The sequence below is a fragment of the Dermacentor silvarum genome, chromosome 1 (genome assembly GCF_013339745.2).
Source record: "Dermacentor silvarum isolate Dsil-2018 chromosome 1, BIME_Dsil_1.4, whole genome shotgun sequence".
NCBI classification, from domain to species: Eukaryota; Metazoa; Arthropoda; class Arachnida; order Ixodida; family Ixodidae; genus Dermacentor; species Dermacentor silvarum.
Window position 1 is genome coordinate 78907633 of NC_051154.1, and position 23854 is coordinate 78931486.

At 45.5% G+C, this 23854-nt stretch overlaps 1 protein-coding gene across 1 annotated transcript; it reads left to right on the forward strand.

Annotated features, from left to right (window-relative positions):
* Positions 1–1067: 1067 nt before the first annotated feature.
* Positions 1068–23678, forward strand: LOC125944167 (uncharacterized). Its single transcript, XM_049664458.1, has 7 exons — positions 1068–1113; positions 7851–7998; positions 11626–11725; positions 12702–12792; positions 17113–17236; positions 22565–22841; positions 23310–23678. The coding sequence occupies exons 1-7, from the start codon at positions 1068–1070 to the stop codon at positions 23469–23471; spliced, it is 948 nt and encodes a 315-aa protein (XP_049520415.1). The 3' UTR covers positions 23472–23678.
* The last annotated feature ends 176 nt before the right edge of the window (positions 23679–23854 follow it).

Sequence of the window (23854 nt, forward strand, 5' to 3'; positions counted from 1 at the left end):
TTTTAGTTCGGCAGTTTTTATTTATTATTGCGATAGCAATTATATGGACACTCAAAAGCAGATTTCTGCCGTCGGCGTCGCCGTCGCCGTCGCCGTCGCCGTTGCCATCGCCGTCGCCGTCGCCGTGAGGTTCCGTATGACGTCAATCGAGATGAAATCGTCGCCGCGCGCCGCCGAACGCTGTATGTGCGAGTGAAAGGGCGCGAGGGACGCGCTCTTTCACGGCGAGTGAACGCACGGCGGAGAACAAACGCGCGTTCTGCGCCGTGCTTCCTTAAGGGCTGCAGAAGTAGGCGTCTCTTTCCTCCTTTACAATCATCATATATGTAGAGCAAACGCGCCTTCTTTCGACGCGCGAGAGGCCGTGGGGGAGGGGGAGGGAAGGGAGACGACGTTTAGCTGCGGCACCAAATGCCTATTTATATCAGAGGCTCCGGCAACAGTCACCAACGCCGCAGGCATTTTGAGCGAACGCGGGAAAAACGCCGACGGCGTCGACAACAGTTCTGCGCGTTGCCGGTGCTGCTGGATGTCCAAATTTATACAGCTGATAAAGCTAATATCATTACTCCGTATAGCTCTCTACAAATTTGCTATCGCAATTGATGCTTCGCCTTTCAGGTGAAGCTGCGACATCTTTTTTTTTATTTATTTATTTATTTATTTATTTATTTATTTATTTATTTATTTATTTATTTATTTATTTATTTATTTATTTATTTATTTATTTATTCACTCACTCACTACTAAGTGGTGCTAGAAGGAGATGCTCTATATAATGTAAGGTAATGGTGCCAGCGTGAATATTTGCAAATACCATTCTATGCTTGGAATCAGAGATCTCGTCGGGTTTGGAAGTGAACCAAAGGTCGGTGAGCCGATTGGCACTGGGGGCCCACGGTAAAACCACAAGTGAGGCACTGCAGGGTGACATGGGTTTGGGCTTCTTTTGAAGTCCGGGAAGCGCAGGGTAAAATAAGTTTTGGATAAAGACTCAATAACATACATGAAAAGAAATGGGCGGCTAAAGTGCGCAAATATCCGTACCTCAAAAGCGTAGACACGTAATGGAGGATGACGTCGAGAAAGTTGGCAACCAAGCACAAGGTGATTGTAAGTGTAAATCGACAACCAAGATTCATCAAAACGAAAGTGAGAGAAACGGAGACGGTAAACTGGATGCAAAAAAAAAAAAAAAAGACCATGGAGATTTACAAATACAGCAAGAAAGAAATCAGGAGGGAAAAGATGTACGATAACACAAAGGGCAGTGCCCTGCTATTACAGGCCCGAGCTGGCTGCCTGAGGACGAAAACATAGCGGAGCAAATATTCGCAACAGGATGAGGCATGTGTTTGCTGCAGCAAAAGTCCACAAACGACTCAGCACAGAAAGTCAAGATTTTCGCTCAGCAAGGCCTGTATGGGGAACGTTCACCTCCCAGAAGCGCGGGATCCAAAGCTGGTGGAATACCTGGACAGCAGTCGAGATAAGCAAGAGACATTTGGATCACAAGGATGGCTTGGTGGGCTTGTTGGTAAAGGTAACATCGCACACAGACGGGGACAGAGTGTCCTGTTGTTTCTTCACTCTGTCCCCGTCTGTGCGTGCGTGCTGTTACACCCTTAAGACGTTTAGAGTATTGGCAGAAAAGAAAAGCAGGGAAGAAAGTGATAGAACCAGAGTCGTTAGAGGCATGTACCACAATATATAGATGGAGGTTCTAATGAAGAGAGAAAAGACCAAGGAGAGATATAGGCAAAGTGCTAGATTGTTATATGCATGTATATAATGCCTGGTTATAGCTCAAGCTGGCTAGGTAACTATTTGTCGCAGCCCTGTTTCGAATGGGATGCCAATGTAAATCATCATCATCATCGTTGTCATTATGATGACGACGATCATAATCATCATTATCACCATGTACCACCACCACCACCACCAAGTCTGTCCTGGAGTGATACGGCCTAACCTTACGTGATGTATTTGCGCGATGAAACATAATGTGGGGGGTCAAGATACGTTCTGGCGGAAATTTCCAATTTATTGTGGTATATTGAATGAAAGAGCTTAAGGCGCAGATTCTTGCGCCGCTGCCGCTAGGGAAACCCAGCCGAGATCTTCCTTCTTTTTCGCAACGCTTGAATGCCGGTTGAATTTCCCCAGGACAAACCTTGCAGCGACAGATTGTATGTGTTCAAGAGCATTGACATGTACACTGTGAAAAGGATCCCATACAGTATTGCGAATTATAAGAGAAGCAACACATATGATTACTTGCTTGCCTTCGAGAGTGGCTCGTACTCACTATGGGGGATTGGCCAAGAATCGGGTGATTGAAGGAAAACAATTATCGGATTTATGTGCGGCTTCCTCTTCTTCTTTACTCAGATGTTTTAAATTACGCTTTAATTTAAATTAAATTAAATTATAGGGTTTTACGTGCCAAAACCAGTTCTGATTATGAGGCACGCCGTAGTGGGGGACTCCGGAAATTTGGACCACCTGGGGTTCTTTAACGTGCACCTAAATCTAAGTACACGGGTGTTTTCGCATTTCGCCCCCATCGAAATGCGGCCGCCGTGGCCGGGATTCGATCCCGCGACCTCGTGCTCAGCAGCCCAACACCATAGCCACTGAGCAACCACGGCGGGTAAAAATTACGCTTTAAAAAAACCAAGAGAATGCCCGACAGTTCGAACTAAATTATTAATGTGTTCTTACCATGAGCCTAGGTATATTGAGTGGCTAGTCGCTCATGTTTCTCATGAAAGGATTAGCAGTCGACTGGTTATTGGCATGGCAACGACGAAGTATGCAAGAGGCGCTACAACAACATACCTTTGCAAATCGGGGCTTAGGGTTCCGAAATATCTTTACAAATTTGATAACTAGCTGTTTACTTCTTTTTTTTTAGTCATAATTTATTCCTCTATTCTATTCAAGTCATGTGATATATTCTAATTATTCATTCTCATGTGCGTATATATTAATTCCAACATTTATGTTTGCATTATTTTATAAATCTCCTTTATCATTGTTATTTCAAACTACCCGGTTCTTGGCCAATCCCCCAGAGTGGGTATGTGCCACTAACTCCAAGGCTCTACATCTACATCTAGGTCTGCCTCAAGTTCTCGACCCGACTGACCCCGCTGACTATTCAAGCTGTCCAGCTCAAGAGCAAGAAATGCAGGTGTTAGAAATGATTGACAAAAGGAAGTGTTTTTTCTAGGAGAGAAGCTATCGGCCACTGTTAAGGAGAGGGCTCATGGTTACACTGGCGTTACATCACGTACCTTATTTCACAGACGCGTCTATTTTGCAGGCAATTGACGCTGCAGTTGAAAAAGCAATGACAAACGCAATGGAGCGATTAGTAGTCAGCATCTCTTAATGCTTATCTCAAGTGGTCAGTACCCAGATTGCTAATCTTCTGCAGATAACACCAGTACTGACTCCCGAGACCTCCTAAACTGCCACCTAATAGAGAAGTGAAAGATATAAATAACGTTGGCGCGTTTCCCTCTGAAAACAGCCATGAGACCTCTGAGTCTTCGTCGAACCCTGGCCAATAACACACGTGCACGTCTCCACAGACGTTGAACTCGACGCACGGGCTCAGAAACGCAGCCGGTCCCCATTGAACCGAGCTTCTTCTATGTCCCCTCATAATAAGTTCAAAAAGTCTCAACCCAGTAAAGTTCTCAAGAACATTTTGGAGAAGGTTATTGTTTCTACTTCAATACTGTCCTCAAAATAGAATAAGTGAGAGTATTGCAGTGGAACTGTCGTTGAATATTTGCTGCTTATACAGATTTACACTGTCTTACCGTTCAATTAAATCTTGATGTAATCTTATTACAAGAAACTTGGCGTACCTCAGATAGAAATCTTCATTTAAAAAATTATAGGTCATTACGATTTGATCAATCTTCTAGAGGGGGTGGTCTACCCACACAGATGTCATCCAGAATTTGCCATTAGCCTAGGTAAAGATAGCCCTAAAGCTCATGTCCCCCGAGTTTGAAATACTAGTGTTAGACATAAGGCTTCCGGCCTGTCGGACATTTTTTATAGCTAATGCATATTTTCCTTCAGGAGTTGAGGACACGGCCTTTTGGATACCACAATTACTACTTGCGGGAAGGATATTTTACTGGCGGGAGACTTTAACTCCCATCATATTACATGGGGTTTAAAAACGGACCAGAGTGGCACTCGCTTGTGGGATTGGTCCTAGCACAACAATCTTACATGAGTAAATTCAGGACGACCTATACTTTCATCAGAGGTCAGGCTGCTTCTGCCCTAGACTGTCCGCCTGGTCTACTGTTGATTATGCCACAAATAGTGACCACATACCGGTCATTTTTGATATTGTATGTCCAGTAACCTCCTGAGTTTCTAATGTGCATACTTTCATAAATAACCGTAAACTTCAAAATTCCTTGCGATCCTGATTGGCTTCCCTGACTGACGCTAGTCTCAAATCGAAAGCATTGAGCATTTTTTTTTCGATTTTAAACGATTCCAGGGTAAAATCTGAATTTGTGGTACAATCAGTTAAAATAAATTATTCTTGGTGGAATAATGATTGTTCGCATGACTGCAGGTGAAGTAAGGCAGCTTGGAACAAACTGTTACATAATCCATGCCCTCAAAACTGGATTTTGCGGGTACTTTGGACGCACAGTGTTGGAGGCAAAGGATGAGTACGACATTCAGCACTGTGAATTTCTTTCTAGATCAAATAACAAACGCGCACTTTCTAGCTTTCTGCGCGCCAAGAAAATGATTCCGCGGCCGATGAACGCAGAATCCGCAGTTATGTTTTCATTGGAGGTAATCGCTAGAGGTTTAGAACGTCGCTTTTCTTTTCAACTTCCATTTGCTGCCTTGGTATCACCAACTGAGCAAGATTTCACGGAAATCTCCAGGTCTGAATTATCAGATGCCTTGCTAAGCCAGCGGCTCTAGGCCCCGATGGAATCACTTCGTCCATGTTTGAAATTTTATACAATAAATAATCACAAATATTATTTATTAGACATCATCAATTATTCCGTCAGAAGGGCATGGCTTCCACTGGAGTGGAAAATTGCCAAGGTCATACCCTTGCTTAAAAAGCCGGGGGACGGTTATGTGCTAGACAATATTAGGGTGATCGCGTTAACTTCAAATTTCGTAAAATTGATTGAGAGAGTTGTAAATATTTGTGTGATCAATTTGCTTAATGTGCGATCGATCCTGAGTCCGAAACAAATTGGTTTCAGATCACAGTGCTCAATATGGCAGGCTCCATATTGACCTTGAAAGCCGTATGCAATTGGCACGGCGCCAAAGGAAGTATGCGGCATTAGTCACTCTAGACACCTCAAAAGCATATGATGGAGTGCAGGATGTGATATTGTTCAATCAGCTTCGGACCATTAACTTTTCAAATACCTTCAAGCATGAATTGCAGCATTTTTAAGGAACAGTGAATTTTATTGCTTCCAAAGCGGCATTTCTTCGGCTAGGTACGCGCAGGCAAGAGACGTTCCACAAGGGGCAGTACTTTCTCCAGTCGTATTTAATATTCTAATGAGCTCTATCCCATGTCATGATGACGTACATACTTACGTGTATGCTGATGACATAGCGTTTTTCTCGTCGGCAAATGACATTCAAAAACTTTATCAAATATTACAGACATACTTGCCTGTTATAGAAAGATGGCTTGATGCGGTGCGTCTCTTGCTCAACGTTAACGAGGGCTCGGTGCTTGCACTTCCATTAAAGGACCCCATATATATTTATCTCTCGTATCATCTAGATATCATCCCACAAGTAGAGACTGTCAAATATCTTGGCGTCATATATGACGGTTCTCTGTCTTGGAAGGCGCACGTTGACTATATTGTAGGAAAGGGTGTTCGTGCGGTTGGTTTGCCACATAGGCTGAGCAATAGTCGATCAGGAATGCGAAGAAGAACGCTGCTATCAATATACCGGATGTATGTTCGCCCGGTATTGGAATTCGGACGCGTGTTGTACTCTGGAGCTCCTGCATATAAACTTTGCCCACTTGTTCTTCTGGAGAGGCAGGCCTTGCGACAATGTTTAGGGCTGCCTAAATTTTAGCAAATGCAGTTTTCAATCTGGAAGCTAGGCTATATGGATCCTTCTCATGTTACGCGTTTTTGATTGTTTGCTGTACAGTCATTTTTAAGGCTATATGAATCCCCTATAAGGCGTTCACAAACAGTTTCTATCTCCCAGCCGGATTTGTTTTTTGGCTTGTACTGGCCGCGATTCCAAACACCTCAAATTATTTTATGCAAACTCTCCTAGATTAGTTAAACGTCCTAATTCGTGCAGTGACTCCTGTTTGTTGCAATACCAATTCCATTAAAGTTCAGTTAGATTATATTTTTCCTAAGAATGCAAATGCTCTATCTTACCGCATGCTTTATCTTAAAGCTCTATCTTAAATCTAAGCTCTATTTTCTGAGCTCTATCTAAATCTAAGCTCTATGTTATAAATCTACGCTCTAGCTTAATGATTACTTTTTGCACATACCGATCAAGACAGTTATCGCCACTGACGCTTTTCGAAATGAAGAAAAGTGTGGAATTGGAATGTTTTCGCCAATTCTCTATTAGTCGTTTGCTCTTCGCCTCTCAGAATTTGTACCGATTTTTCTAGCATAATTTTTAGCTGTAATTCTAGCTCTCCGTGAACTAAATACATCAACACGTTCCACAGTGGTCGTGACGGACTCTTTGTATCTGTGCTCCTCCGTCAGTGCTTCTGACGACTCCCGGGTTTTGCAAGCTTTCAAATCGTTAGGGCCCTCTCATTTAGCTTTGATTAGATTGGTTTGAGTACCAGGACATAAGGGCCCATTTCTAAACGAAATGGACGATTGGTTGGCGAAAGCGTCCATGAATGGCCCTGTCATTCAAATCCTACCGGCATCAGCTTTCATCATAGGGACGTGATTTCGGAGACGAATGACGCTCCGTGAATTTCCCGCCCCTTCTTTAACAAACTCCTCAGGTTTTCAGCACTTGTCGCATTATTAGAATAGTAAACTCTGTCAAACGCAAGCACTTGAAGTCGCAATCACTAGACTACGCTGCCGAATTTCATTTCTAAATATTTAACTGCACAGAGTTGGTCTGGTTCACTCACCCAACTGTCCCTCTCGCGGGGAACATGAAACAATAGATCATTTTCTCATTGATTGACAAGTATATTCTGAAGTGCGAAAAAAATCTTAGAAACACCGTTCCCCCTTCTTAGATTAGACATAAATGTTGAAAATTTACTATCTTTGGGTCTCTCGACCCTTGGGCAAAGTGACAGGAAGGTTTGCGATGCCATCCAGGATTTTATTGCAGGGTCAGAAAGATTTAGACTACAAAATCAGAACTTACGGTTTCGTCGTATATCTACAAAATCGATTAGATTAGCTGTATTTCTGTTTTCAATTATTCCTTCATCCTATTGAAATCATGAGCTAGAACCTATCTATTAATTCTCATGTATACATATTCACAAATTTTGTTTGCATAATTTTATAATTCTTTTTTTTTCTCTCTTATTGTTATATTGAACCACCCGGTTCTTGCCCGATCTCCCAGAGTGGGTATGTGCCACTAACATCTACACCCAGTGTGCGGTGAATGGGAGAATAGGGCTCGGCCGCCACAGGGCGACGGCGCGAGAGCGAAGCCACCAGCAGCGGCGGCGGCGGACGGCGTGGGCGGACGGTGTCGCGGCGGCACCGCTATGCTTCGCCCGGTCGCCGGCCTTCGAGGAGGCCCGTGCCCCGGTCGCCGGCATGCCGACAGGCAGTGAGTGGCGGCGGTGTCCTGCAAGCTGGCGCGCAGCGGCGCTCACCGCAGCGCTCCGCCCGCAGATGACAAGGTCGAGGAGACCATTTGGGAGTACAAGGCGCTGATACTGGACAGGGACAAGAAGCCCAAGGGTCCCCAGACGTGGGTGAGGTGAGCGTCCACCACCGCGCCGGCACCCGCGCCTCCGACGTGCTCGTCTGTCTGCCACGTTCGCTGTTCGGTTGTCCCCGTCGTGTTTTTTATACGAAGGCGATTATTAATTAAGGAGCCGCCGTGGTGGCGTAGTGGCTGTGGCACTGTGCTACTTAGTCCGGGAGCGCGGAATCGAATTCCGGCCACGGCGGCCGCATTCCGATGAGGGGGGGGGGGGGGGGTAACGCAGAAACGCTGTGTATACCGTGCATTGGGTGCACGATAAAGAACCCCAGGCGATCAAAATTAACCCGGAGTCCCCCACTACGGCGTGCCTCATAACCAAATAGTGGCTTTGGCACGTAGAACCCAGAATTTAATTTAATTAATTAAGGACGAGGTTCTAAGCCCAAAGGCACGCGAGTGAAGATTTCCGAATCGGTTTTGATGAATTCGTTGTTGTTGTTTCTTTTAAAGGGACAGTATAAACACTTCTGACCGACTACATTTTTGCTACCAATACGTGGAGAGATCGGTCGCATGTATATGCGATTGTCCGCATCGAGAACTTGGACATACCGAGACGTTTCTGTGAACTTGTCTCGTCCCGAATTTTGCCAGATCGAGACCGAGGGAAATTGATGAATTCATCGCCTAAGACTTAGGCAGCGAGTTGGCGAATAATTAGGGTTCGTGCGAATGTAATTACGAATTGTTTGTTTGTTTCTGATAATTTTAATTAGTCTATAAGCTATATATTATGTAGATAAGTTGTCTTTTGCATATACCAGGAGTTCCTTTTTTCTTTTTTTTTTAGGCTATACAGCATCTTTTTTTAATTCGGCTACCCGCGGCAGATAACACAATTCTGATCCTTAAGCTGGATTTCTCCAAGAGGCGGACATTACTTATACGATAAATAAAAAAGTCATCATCATCATCATCATCATCACCATCAGCCTATATTTATGTCCACTGCAGGACGAAGGCCTCTCCCTGCGATCTCTAATTACCCCATATTTTGCGCTAGCTGATTCCAACTTGCGCCTGCGAATTTCCTAACTTCATCACTCCACCTAGTTTTCTGCCGACCTCGACTGCGCTTCCCTTCTCTTGGTATTCATTCTGTAACCCTAATGGTCCACCGGTTATCCATCCTACGCATTACATGGCCTGCCCAGCTCCATTTCTTCCGCTTAATGTCAACTAGAATATCGGCTATCCCCGTTTGTTCTCTGATCCACACCGCTCTTCTCCTGTATGTTAAGGTTACTCCTAACATTTTTCGTTCCATCGCTCTTTGTGCGGTCCTTAACTTGTTCTCGAGCTTCTTTGTTAACCTCCAAGTTTCTGCCCCATATGTTGGCACCGGTAGAATGCAATGATTGTACACTTTTCTTTTCAACGACAGTGGTAATCTCCCAGTCAGGATTTGGTAATGCCTGCCGTATGGACTCCAACCCAATTTTATTCTTCTGCAAATTTCTTTCTCGTGATCAGGGTCCCCTGTGAATAATTGACCTAGATAAACGTACTCCTTTACAGATTCTAGAGGCTTACTGGCGATCCTGAATTCTTGTTCCCTTGCCAGGCTATTGAACATTGTCTTTGTCTTCTGCATATTAATCTTCAACCCCACTCTTACACTTTCTCGGTTAAGGTCCTCAATCATTTGCTGTAATTCGTCTCCATTGTTGCTGAATAGGACAATGTCATCTGCAAACCGAAGGTTGGTGAAATATTCGCCGTTGATCCTCACTCCTAAGCCTTCTCAGTCTAAGAGCTTGAATACTTCTTCTAAGCATGCAGTGTATACCATTGGAGAGATTGTGTCTCCTTGCCTGACCCCTTTCTTGATAGGTAACTTTCTACTTTTCTTGTGGAGAACCAAGGTTGCTGTGCAATCCTTGTAGATATTTGCCAATATATTCACGTATGCATCCTGTACTCCTTGGTTACGCAATGCCTCTGAGTGCTGGCATCTCTACTGAAACAGATGTTTTTTCATAATCTATGAAAGCCATATAGAGAGGTTGATTGTACTCCGCAGATTTCTCCATTACCCGGTTGATGACATGGATATGATCCATCGTAGAATATCCCTTCCTGAAACCAGCTTGTTCTCTTGGTTGGCTGAAGTCAAGTGTTGTCCTGATTCTATTTGAAATTACCTTGGTGAATATTTTATACAATACTGAGAGCAAGCTAATGGGTCTATAATTCTTCAATTCTTTAACGCTTCCCTTCTTGTGGATGAGTATAATGTTGGTGTTCTTCCAGCTTTCTGGTACACTTGAAGTTGTAAGGCATTGCGTATAAAGGGCCGCAAGCTTTTCAAGTATGATATCTCCTCCATCCTTGATTAAATCGACTGTTATTCCATCTTCTCCAGCAGCTTTTCCCCTGGTCATGTCTTTCAAGGCCCTTCTAACTTCATCGCTAGTTATACAAGGGGCCTCTGTATCCTGTTCATCACTACTTCGAATGAAAGTAGCTTGGCTGCTATGGGAACTGTATAGGTCAGTATAGAATTCTTCCGCTGCTTTTACTATGTCATCGAAATTGCTGATGATATTACCCTGCTTATCTTTCAGTGCATACGTTTTGCCTTGTCCTATGCTTAGTTTTCTTCTCACTGATTTCATGATGCGTCCATTTTTTACTGCTTCTTCAATCTTTTCCACGTTATAATTTCGGATATCCCTTATTTTCCTCTTGTTGGTCAGTTTGGACAGTTCAGCGAATTCTATCTGACCTCTCGAGTTTGACACTTTCATGTTTTGCCGTTTCTTTATTAGGTCCTTTGTTCCTTGGGAGAGCGTATACCTACTGGTTGCCTGCCTTACCTCCCACTTCAATTGCTGCTTCTGAAATCAACCTAGTTACAGTTTCATTCATTACCTCTATGTTTTCTTTATCTTCCTGTTCTAAAGCTGCATATTTGTTTACGAGCACCAGCCTGAATTGGTCTGCTTTTACCCTTACTGCGTCTAGGTTTGCCTGTTTCTTCTTGACTAATTTTATTCTTTCTTTCTTCAAATTGAGAGAAATCCTAGACCTCACTAACCTATGGTCGCTGCACTTTACCCTTCCTAACACTTCTACATCCTGCACTATGCTGGTATCGGCAGAGAGTACGAAATCAATTTCATTCGTTGTGTTTCCATTAGGGCTTTTCCAGGTCCACTTCCTGTTGCTGCGCTTCCTGAAGAAGCTATTCATTATTCGGAGCCTATTCCTTTCCGCGAATTCCACCAACATCTCTCCTCTAGTGTTCCTAGAATCGATGCCGTAGTTGCCAATTGCTTGCTCGCCAGCCTGCATTTTCCCCACTTTTGCATTGAAGTCGCCCATGACTACAGTATAAAAATGTATAATCCACTAATTAAGAAAGCTTTACTAATCAAAGTTTAACTAATTACTTTACGACAGATATTGCAATTTGCGAATTGTTGACGGTGACTTTGTAAGGCATAGTGACTTGGAAGAAATTCTTGGAACAAATGTCCGCCTCTTCGAGTAATCCAACTCGAGGAATCATGCTATCTACTACAATCGATTTTTTTAAAACTCCGTATAGTCTAAAAAAATGCGCGATATAGCTTCTGATTTTTCTAATAACTCCTTGACATTTGTACTCCTCAGCAAATCGACCTCTTTCATCAGAGTTAAAGAAAGCGACCCGGATCTCCAGTACGAAGCCTGCGAGTTGGGCAACGGGAGCGCGTACGATGTGGCCTTCAGGGTAATCTTCGTTGCTCATTGTTTGACTTCACGCTCGCAAATGATGCCTCGCACCCTGAAATCGTACATTGCACCCTATTAGAGCACTGCATGGTTCGAGGTGGCGCCCGGGTACCACCATGGCGCAACTTCCAGTGTGTGAGCGTTCCTTGTGTTATTCAATAAGTACACGTTCGCGCAGCTCGTTTACCTCCGAAATGGAGCTCGATGAGCGTGGTAGTGCATATATCGAAGCGGCGGCGACGGTGCCTCCGCACCTGATCCTCTACGGGGCCAATAAAGTCGTTGGCTGAAGGTTGCACTGTACCCGACAGTCGATGCTCACTCGAGCTATTACACTTGCCGTATATTACGATGTATTACACCAAGAACAGGGTGCGGGCATAATGGCTGCTCGCAAAGACGAGGTGTTGGTGGAGGTGCATATGCCTGCGCCATTCCCCTATAGGTGGTTCAACCGTAAGGAGACGGTAGAGCCGCGGTATATAACAACGCCTTGATGGTCGACAATTATATGGTTGGTGTAAGACACGTGCAGTCTACTTTTCACTTTGTTTTCTATGTTTGGTACTTGCTATATATGTCATTCAGTGCTATTTGTTGAGAAAATACCTTTGATAGCGTCAGAATGCGACTAGCCTAATTTATAAAGGTACATATCCCTATGAGAATTAGTTGCACTGTTTTGCAATCTTGTTTATATTTAAGTATATTGTTTGAGAGGTTTTGACCGGTGGGTGTTTTAAGCAATTAGCTCTCCTCAAGCGCGAACAAAACTAAATGGCGTAACGACTGGCAAGTTTACTGACCACAGCATGCTGGCATAATTCTAAGAAAAGCGCAAAAGTGTAGCGCTGCTGCCGCTGAGCCAGGGGGTTATACCGCCCCGCTGCGCATAAAGCGTGCGTGCGCGTTCTTGAAAGGTCGCTTTGCGTTTTGCACGGTAACAGGCGCGGGAATTGTTCTTCTCTTTAAAGATCACTAAAGCCAACGGACTTCAGTTCAACCCCGACCACGGCGTTCTCAAGCCTAACGAGAAGGTGCCACTCAAGTTCAAAGTGCGTCCAAGTGAGTCCAACGCGCTGCAAGGAATATCGCCTTACAAGCATCGGGTACCTGACCTGAAGTGCGGTTGCCGTTCTTGAATTATAACGCCGGCTGACTGACCACCGAGAGTGCTGACGTCAGCCACCTGGCGTTACGATTTAGGAGCTCTGCGTGCACCAGGTGCAAAAGTACGAGGACCGGGCCTCTGTTCTTGCCCCCCACCTTTAACCATAGAGCTCGTCGTTTGTTGTTTGTTATATGCGGACAGGACGGCACCACCAGAGAGGACCACAGTTAGGTAACTATACCGAAGAGTCCAGCAGCCGCTGGAGACTATACGGTACTGTAGTACTTGAGCACACTGTTGCACAAGCCCACCACCGCAGGGAAATAAAATATCACTGTGTGCATGCAGGTCTCAAGTGCCGCTCGACAACGTGCTTGTTCTTGAACTTGGCTTCGAACCTTCGATTCGTGCCCACTTGAAATATTTATCATCGCATAAATCTCAGTCTAGCAGAAGCTGAAGCTTCCTAATTAAAACAAAGAACGACTGAAATAAAACGAAAAATAATTTATGAAGTCACGAACATGTGGATATATATGCGTTCTTAAGGTGCTCTTGCAAAGCGCCTACTTCCACGTGAGCCACTGCAGGTGAGCCTGATTTAATGAAGTCATCATTAAGCTATAAGAACATGCAGAACCGCTATACAGCCTATCAGAAAGTTTTGCTCAGAGAATCGCATGCATACGCGGGAGAATCCACTTACTATACGCTCGTGTTGCCCTGCATGGACCTCCGATCTGTCGGCACTTGTTTATTGGCACTTCGTGAACTACGGCAACTTTGCTAACAACTGTTCGACCTCCACGCGGGAAACATGGAGTAAAACAAGTCCGCACACTCTTCGATTTCGCATCACTCCTCGCCTATCGCTTCATGCACCATACCTAAATTTAGCATTGCCGAAGAATAAGATATATACTATACCGAGTTCGCACGCTGGGAACGTTTAAATACCATTCAGTACGACAATTGCCATATAGTGAGCTCATATGCAGTACGTTCCGATTGGACGTAGAAAACTACAGATATGCAGAATCAGTGCATACCCTGTGGGCGCACTCAACTTTCTACTTTGCAAGCACTTACCATGTCTGGATCTTCGCATTGTTGCTGTTTCACTTTTTGCTGCATTTTTGGACATGTGCATTGTGTACGTTCCTGGAAAAAAAAAAGGAAGGGTAAAAGGGGGGGGGGGGGGCGGCTGAAGTGAACTAAACGTGTATATAGTTGAAACAAAGATTGAATTCTAAAGGCTGGTTTGGAGGTTCGCAGTGGAAGTCTGCTTCCCGCGTGCTATCTGTCTTGTTATCCACGATCGTAAGAGCAGGTAAAATATTTCTGTAAAAACAACGAAATAACGCTAATCTTGAAACTGCCGCTATCAATGCTTTCTGCGTATTTTCATAGTGGTCATAGTGAATAACTTATCGACCGCAAAAACGCTGCTGTACAGCCGCATCGACTATGCGAGACCCTTTCAAATGGGCTGAAAAGGCTAACGGGCTGCAGAATGGACGGTGGAATAATACGCCACGTTCAACAGCAAAGAAAACCGACCAGGGGGCGCGCGATGAATTTCAGGACGAGCGACAAGATAAGGGCGAGTTATTTTAGTCGCCTTTTTCACATTTCATTTAAAAAAAACATTGTAAAACTTGCGCTTCTACTAGTTTTAATGCGTAGCCCTTATTGATGCTTACCGCGGCGAACAGAAAACTGGGAATGTGAAGATCGAGCATGCTGCTGTGGGTGAGCACGTCAGCTTCGCACTCGTCTCCTACAGTTATGCAGAATCGATCGACTATTCCCCCTAGATACAGAATAACTATCAGTGCGCGCTGTCAGGTGGTCTACATGAAGCCGGCCTTGTTGTAGGACACAGCCACGCACGCAGCCGCAGCTCGACTATACCATTGTGCGCAGGCCCAAGCCCACGTCGTCTCTGAGTCACCTCTTTGCTGATTCCGGGAACGTATACCGCGATTCTCGGTTATATCAAGGAGGTAGCGAGGAAGGGTTCGTCGAAATGTTTGGGCAAAGTCCAAGTCATTGAAAGTCAAAGATTTCTGCTACCTATGTCCCAGAAACAAACGCTCGACATTGACGTTGGTGACTATAACGAACGTGTTTTTTTTTTTTTTTTTTTTTTTTTTTTTGCTGCCAAGCTTATACGTGGATTGCTGATGCTGTAAAGAGCGTCTTATGAAGGCTGCAAGCAAAGTAGTATACGCAAGGTAGGAGCCCCGTTTGGCTTCGCGAAACAGTCTTGGAACAGTTGTGACTGTAAGCGCTCTGACGAAAGTGCCTTCGGCCTCCTTTAGGGCTTTTGTAAAAAAAAAAAAAAAAATGTTGCCTTGGTGACAGTTGCATGCACTGGCCGGTTGGACGAATGACACTGTTGCGGGACCGCTCTCATTAAAGAAGTACTGATATGATCATTTTTGCACTTATTATTGCTTTAAATGAAGGTGCGAATATTCCCAACCTAAAAAGAAATATTGGCAAGCGTCAGAACGCTCTAGATAATTTCCTTTAAAAATAATTCGGGGAGAACTCTTCTACAATGGTTGTCCAACTATGCGAATAGCCGAAATGCGTGTTCTACAGCCTTGCTCCTCTCTCGCACTTCCCTCTGGACACGCTGCACCATCTAGCGCCGTGCACACGAAGTACGGGCGTGGCCTCAGAGATGCGAGGCGCGCCGGTGCGTGCGGACACTGAGAAATAATCCCTTACTCCCCGCGGGTGTTCGTGGCGCAGCCCAACAAAGTAGGGGTGTGCGAATATTAGTTTTTGAGACCGAATAAAATACGAATCAAATAATGCCAGAAGTGAATCGAGTGAAATATCGAATAATTTTTAAATAGCTAACAAAAAACGTGCAGCCTTCTCACCATTATTATCAAAAAATGTGCACATTATGGTATGCACAGCATTAGAATTTTTCTGTCATTACACTGTACATTTATAAAGCATGCTTTATGAAAAGCACAAAGCTAGGGTACATGATGAACAACTAAGCAGTCTGTTGGCAAATTCAGGGTTCTTCGGATCATACGCGGTCATGCGCTTAGTAAGTTTAAATAATAATAAATAAAAGTTTAAAAATAAAGTTTCAAAAGGCAGGTTTGTGGGCGAAATTAAATATATGTCTATAACTTTGAGACCAAACCGGAAATGCGTGTCATCTGCGGCAAAGGCAGAGCGAAAAAAAAGCAATTTTCCTTTATTTCAAATGATCTTGGCGGATACTGGCACTTTTGTATCGAGTATGTTGGAATGAAACGTTTATTTAATACGATGAGATGACACAGGTGTTGCATCCATAAATAGTGCCAACAACATTTCATTGCGAGTGATCGTGTTTAGCCTGAAAAGTCTGGCAGTCTGAACAACGCAGCGTGCTCCAGTACGTTATGTCCACTGTGGTTAGCATGAAAGTTATGGCAGTTTTGCCTCGATTTCATGTGTCATCGTGTACAATCAAATGCGAGAAGTATTCGAAAAGCTATTCGAAATTATTCAGATTTTAGAATGGCGACTACTCCATCCGAGGGCCAAGTAGAATAGTAACTATTCGATTCGAGGAACGAATTGAACAGGACAATAGTCGATTCGTTATTCGAAAGTTTTGAATATTCGCGCACCCGTATACGCAAAGCGTCGGGCTGCTGTCGTGCTTGAGGAACCTGTGTGACGCAGGTTCGATTACGCCCAGCACTGGATAAATTTTAAAGCGTTTTAGACTGGAATACCAATTAGTGCCGTCTCAACAGCGAGAAAAGCCTTGGTAAGCCAGAGACGACGCAAAAACGATAAACGCGCAAGTGGCGATGCCACGTTGAAATTCCCGCACCTTTTCTTGGTCACGTCATGGATTTTGTGAGCGTATGCATGTGTCTGGTTAATTGTTCACAAAAAAAAAAAGAAAGATTGGAGTTGCACTTGAACGTAAGAAAATAATCAACCAGATAACATTTGGCTACTTTTCCAGCACGAAAATGGAGCAAGTATACACGAAAATACTTCGAAATGCGTGACGTGCACGCCGACGTCATTGACGCAGTGATTTGGGTGAGAAATCCCTTTAAAAAAGACAAAACTGGCCGTCATTTCCAATCTTTTGTCCCGCCGAATATGTTCGAACAGGGTTATTGAAGGATACCGGTCTCTGTATGAAGCACTAGTTATGCAAGTTAATCGGAGAGCTCTGTCACCGCGCGTATAGACAGGCGGGGCCGCGACCTGAAGGCGCGCGCTGCACGACGCAGGCACGAGGCGACCCGAGCAGGCCGAGATCGAGATCCTGGCGATACGCGTCAACCCGACCAACAGCGACAAGGTGATCGAGGATAAGTGGCGCCTGGTGCCCGCCAACAAGGTGTCGCGCGTCCGGTGAGCGATGCGCCGCGGCACGAGATATTGACGAACAGCCATGGGCCTTGCTCTGCTTGCTCCTCGATGTCGCGTGCAAGCCAAACACAATAAACGTGGGCCACACTATTCACCCGAGCAATAATTTTGTAACACCAGCTCAGCGCGACGGATGATAAAGACTAAAGAGAAATAGAAGTGAAGGAATCGTTTAAAAATGTGGCTCCTATATATATATACACACGAAATCTCTCTCTCTTTTTTTAACAACAAGCCTCGGGCTAAAATTTTCGGTGAATAGGCACCGGATGTCAAGCAAAGGGCGTTGAATATACGCGTAAGCAGACATGTAACGAAAGGATATCGCGAGCGAGAAGGGAAGATAGAAAAGATAGATACCGAGACTGAGACTGAGTGATGAAGTATAAAGTACAAAAACACAGACTATATTTACGCCGTGTAGTGAAGGATTTCGTATCAATCTTGACATTCTTGAGTTCTTGAGGAGGGACACTAAAAATGATTGTCATGGTAAACTGTATTAATAAATTGCGGCTTTGCAATAACACAAAGGTAACTCTTGCCGTGCGAGGACGCGTGGCAATGCAGGAAAGACGGCAGAACAAAACACGTGGCGACGCCATCTTGATGTTTCCGCACCAGCACCTAGTGACGTCATAAATTATGGCAGCGTCTGCTCGGGTCCTATTACCTATTTATCGATAAAGAAGGATGGCACTGCATTCTAGATGAACAAAAGACCCCAATCTACCAAGACTTGAAGACTTTCCCTGCGCCAAAGCTGTCCAAGTAGTACGAGAATATGCATTAAACTCCGTGACGGCACACAGGTGCACCGGCGTTTCGGTTTCGGCAGGAAATTCCACGAATGAAAATTTGGACTCCATTTTTCTCAGCTAGTAATCAACCTTTTCCCGCTGAGAAGAATGAGAATAAAACTTGACCAGTGTAAATTGATTTCGTACTGGTCGTTTGTGTCCCTTTAACGCGCACACAAAACGCCGGTACACGAGCGCATTTGCGATTCTGACCCTATCTGAATGTGGCCTTTGCGGACAAGCAACAGAAAGCCGTAGTTTAGCGACGCTACTCCAGCGGGTACGAGAATTCAGAGCTCAGCGAATTCACAAACGAGTGGACGCTGTTGTCAAGACAGGACGGTTCATTTCGTGTAATTAAGCTTAGCTAACGCGGATGTCATTGAGGTTACATCTAGCCGTAATTCATATGTGTATGCATGAATATACTTTATTTTTTTTTTTTTTTAGGCGAACCTTTCTAGCCGAGTTCGAGGCAGTTTTTCGCACGTATCTGGCCTCTTACGCCGAACGCTTTTAACGGCCGGGATGGTGGCGCGATCTAAGAACGGTGCAGCTAACAAGTAGTTTACGAGTTTGCCGTTCTGCAGGCATAGAGCTTCATACAATAACTACAAGGGGGAACTGTGGTGCTTATAGAGTCAGCTACGGGAGCTGCAAGTATGCAGATTCCGCCAGCATGGGAACGGATGAAGGAAAAACTGAGGAGAGGCACTGACGTCACTCTTTGTGAAGCTCAGTGCATGACGCCGGAAATTAGCGTTGCTCCGCCGTCTTGTCGGGCCCGATTCTTCTGTCTTGTTTACATTTCTCGCCTTCGGCGCGCAACCACGCCGGGCTGCGCGCACGTGCGCGCGCATTAGTGATCCGACCAACGGATCCAATCGCGGTGTATACCATCGCGATACCGTTGCCGAAGTCATTTCGTCCGAGTATTGCGCTCTATATAGCGTTGAAAGGAGTTCATAATGAACTTCGCAAGTTAGACTGCGAGGCCGGTCTCCCGCTACTTTTGGTCGGCTTTTCTGAAAGTAAATCTGTGCATTCTCACTCCACTGCAAGAATGCAAAGACGATGACCGGCAGCACACTTTACGCACATCACGACAATGGCTAGCCGTTATGCAGTTAATGATAACAAACACGTATGCTGGTCGTGGCTTTATAGAAATCGTTGAGCTTTATTGAACAAGTTTCGGGCGGCCGCTCACCGCGGAAATGTGACGAGCCACAGCGCGCCGACCAAGAGGCCAGCAGAACAGAACGTCGTTACGCGTTTAAATACACTAAATGCTGATTGAGGTATATTGTTCTCACGGTAAGTGAAGCTTCACGGAAGCAAAGTTCTGTGGTATCCACCGTGCGGTGCCGAAGAGGACGCGCGTACGTATGCGTGCGGCTAGCGCGTTGACCGGGCCTACGTGCGACCATCAGCCGTTTGATGTGCGCGCAGGCGTACGGTCTTCTATATATATATATATATATATATAATTATATATATTATATATATATAGTGATTTTGATGGAAGGAGAAGAGACACTGGCTTCTGCCCCCCATGTGGGGGCACGGCTCAGTAGGCGTACGTTCTCCTGTCGAGCCTTGTTCACTCTTGCACCGCATTCCCAAACTTTCACTTCCCTGCGCCCCTCGAGTACGCAGATAAGATTTCTGCAGTAAGGAGGGTTCGGCCCTTGCAGCCGCTTCTTTCTCATCCGTCCACATGCCTGTTTTGCGTGCCATAAGTGCATCGTCCACTGTCAGAAGCAAGAACACTGCAAATCTGTCACTGACCTGCAAGGCGACTTTCGTACATACTCTGAAGCATGATGACATGTTAGCATGAATCCATCGAAGACGGCAAATGCATTCCCAGATCGTCCTTCGTCCGTGGCGTGGCACGTGATGTACGGCGTTGCAAGCGCGCTCGTTTCACACTTTTTACTTCTCCCAGTCCCACCTGGCCACAACAGCAGCCAGAAGAGCACGGCCTATAGATAACACAGCGGAGCAGAACACGGAGACTAACGCAATCCTGCACACAAGACGCCTTTGCCGCGGTACGAGACCGACGGAGCAGAACACACACGAAACACATCACCATATCAAAACCGCCATAGTGTAACGACAGCATGGCCGCTACAGCCAAAAAATACCTCGTAACTGCCTCCACACTTTTCTCCTAGCGCGCGGACTGGATAGGGCCTCTCCTCAGTTTGTTTTTTTTTTTCCTTCCTCCATGGGAATGATGGTTAGTACAACGCTTTTACCTAAACTTCGTCCTTTTGGCTTCAAACGGCTTTGTAACCTTGCAAACTCATCATTCTCAGCAAAGTACGGGGTTAGAATTATTAAAACATAATTATAATTAGTAAACATTGATAAAATCGTCCGACGGCAGAATTCGAACACAGGATCAAGCAAGCCTGATATTGAAACCACCAAGCCACGTACGCATGCGTTGACAAGTGGCATAGAACACCCTTTCTCGCGGGTAAGCCAGCGCGCTGAGGCGTTTGGCGCGTTTCAGAAACACCACGAGTGCAGCAGCACACTTATTGATCACCACTGAAAGCTCGAAAAAAATTATATATATATATATATATATATATATAATGTTATACATCTTGCAGCGCTTGCGCAAGATGGCGGAAAGACAATATTTTCAATCGTCGTCTTCTTCACCCCAGTGGTCAACGTCGTCTTTGTCCCATTGCGCGCAGTCTCGTGACAATATATGATGCACTGCATGTAAATATGTGTATATAATATCCAACCTGTCTATAATTCACTGCAAATAACATCATTTCGTCGTATAACATGCTGGTCTTTAACCTCAAAAACCACACTTCACACACACACACACTTCACACACACACACACTTCACACACACTCACACACACTTCACACACACTTCACACACACTTCACACACACACACACACACTTCACACACACACCCACACACACACACACACACACACACACACACACACACACTTCACACACACCACACACACCACACACACACACACACACACACACAACCCACACACACACACACACACACACACACACACAACACACACACACACACACACACACACACACCCACACACCACACACACACACACACACACACACACACCACACACACAACACCACACACGCCGCGCGCACGCACGCACGCACACACGGACACCACGGACACACACGGTTCATGAGCTACTCGCACCAAGAATGCTTCACTTTAGGTAGGTGACGACTGGAGTTGAGGCTGTCTGTATTTTTTCTTTCTTTTGCTGCTTTAGATAGTTGTTTTCAGCCAGAATATGTTAGGACTCCAGATAACCGTGTTACGCGTGGCATTCCAAGAACATGTATTAAAGCAACAACATGTTCCAAACAGCCGACACTGCCCCCACCCTCCCATACACCACACTCACTGAGTACCCAATACTTTACCTGCCGTGGTAGCTTAATAAGGGCTGTGGCGTTGCGCTGCCAAGCTCGAGGACGCGGGTTCGATCCCGGCCGCGGCGGTCGCATTTCGAAAGGGTGCGAAATAAAAAGAAAGAAAAAAAAAAACGCTCGTGTTAGGTTAGGTGCACACGTTAAAGAACACCAGGTTGTCAGAATCATTACTGAATCTTCGGCCACTGCGGTGTACCTCGTAATGAGATTGTGGTTTTGGCACGTAAAACCCCAGAATCCAATTTTAATTTTTACCTGATACTTCCCCACAAGAAAAAAAAAGGGGGGGATACTAAACTGTTATGTTCAACTAGTAATACCACTGTCTGTTTTTTCTAATTGTAAGCCGTATTTTCGAATTACTTAGATTTGTTTGGAATTTGTCGAAACCTGATCATTTTTCAGCTGTTCTCGGTGTAATCTTTCTATTTTGTATAAGCAATGATACCTTCAAAGAGTTTACTGTTCCATACTTTCGCTTCGGGCAAACGTATTGCAATGAACGTGCAATGCAACTTGAATTATCTGAAAAAAAAAAAAAAAGACTACAATGCATTGGACGACATCTTTGGCTTCAAGGTTTTCCAAGAGCGTTAGAAGGTTTGAATTATTCATAAGGTATTTAATTATATCCCTTTAAAAATAGGTTACCCGTATACCGTAGGAACGTAATCAGCATTTGATAGGATATAAAAATTTTACACGTATAACACATAAATTTATTCGCCTGTTAATCTGGCTTAAGCTTATTCTGACGGTCATAGACCAAACACTCGGTTCATCGACGGTAAACAAGAAAAGAAAAAAAAAGTGCTCGCCGCACCGTCCTAGACTGGCCCATAAATACGCCCCTGGTCAGAACTTTCGATATTATATGTCGTAGTCACGCCATTTTCGCGCACACACACTGGCGAACATGGCAAATACGAAGACGCATTCTCGTTTATACTTTAATTGTTGGTGATTGAAATTATGTTGAACGACATTGTATGAGGCCTTAAGGAATTGTGCGTCTTCCGCGTGCGGCGTTCCTTCGCAGCCACACCGTGCAGCTAAGGGCGCCCGAGAAACCCAGGCAGCGGCCGTTCCCGCCATCTCCCGCAGTGCCCCACGTGACGCCCCCGGAACGGACTTCTGGGCATGCAGAGGAGCGGCGTGCGGAGGACCGGCGTGCGGAGGAACGGCGTGCGGACGGGAAAGAGGCGGACCGGCCGGCGGCGCCCGCGGTCGATTGGTCGGAGCGATGGAGATCGCGCTCCGAAGCTCGGCCGCGACCGCAGGATGTCCCTCTTGAGCGTGTCGTCCCAGCCCGACAGGTACGTATAGCAGACGAAACTGCGCACGACCAGCGATGACTACGGGCCATTTCCGGTTCACTTAATAATACGCCAAAGTGCCGGAGGGTGAGTCACGTCATCCACGTCTTCCGAGTTCGAAGAGCGCCACAAGGTGGATCTCCACAACAACAGCACCTATCACGCGTTCAAATGGCCGAGGAACAGTCCAAAGAGAACACAACCTTGCACAGAAAGCGTTCGCGCGACATCTTACTGGAAAGCGTAACAAGTGCACGCTGTTGGACGGCGTGCAGGCAACTTCGGGTCTTCACTTCTCGTTTGCCATGTCATTTAAAACATGATGCTCCCATACTGTGAGTAACGTATTACTCGAAAATCCCCAACCATGCAGAAGCGTGTTTATGCTGTCCGAAGAACTCTCGCACCCTCCCCTTTACCTCCCGTTGTTGCCTTCTCTCAGCTGTTCAATCATGCTTTCCGCCGCAGGAAGCCAACAGTTCCTACAGTGCCATCCACGTGACCGTGGCCTTGTTGGCGTTGGCGGTGCTCTGCCTAATAGTTCAAGTATGCCGCCTCTGGATCCGCGTGAACAACATCGGCGAGAACTTCTGCGACAAGCACTACTGCATATGGTTCTTCTGTCGATGAGCCGCTCGCCATGCGTGTTGCGCAAGCTGTGGACAAGTGGGTTAACCACGCGTCCGCCTGCTTAACCCGTCCCAACAGGCCGATGGGCGACCGCTCATCGCTTCCTGAACGACAGTACGGCTCCGCTCATGTAAATAAATACGACTCCACGAGGGGTACTTGTTTTGCCTAATTAATTTCTCCAACTCCACGGCTTGGCGCAACCGGTCAGCTTACGCGTAACTCCGGGATCCCGCTTTGTGCAAGTTTATGGTTTTTTTTTTGAGCGAGCGGTGTACTTACGCAGGGGATCAAGCCAAGCCGGCCGCGCCTACGTAACGAGAACGCGCGTAATGTCTTCGAAGGAGAGCGCTTTCTCTCTCCCCCCTCATCGGAGGATGCCA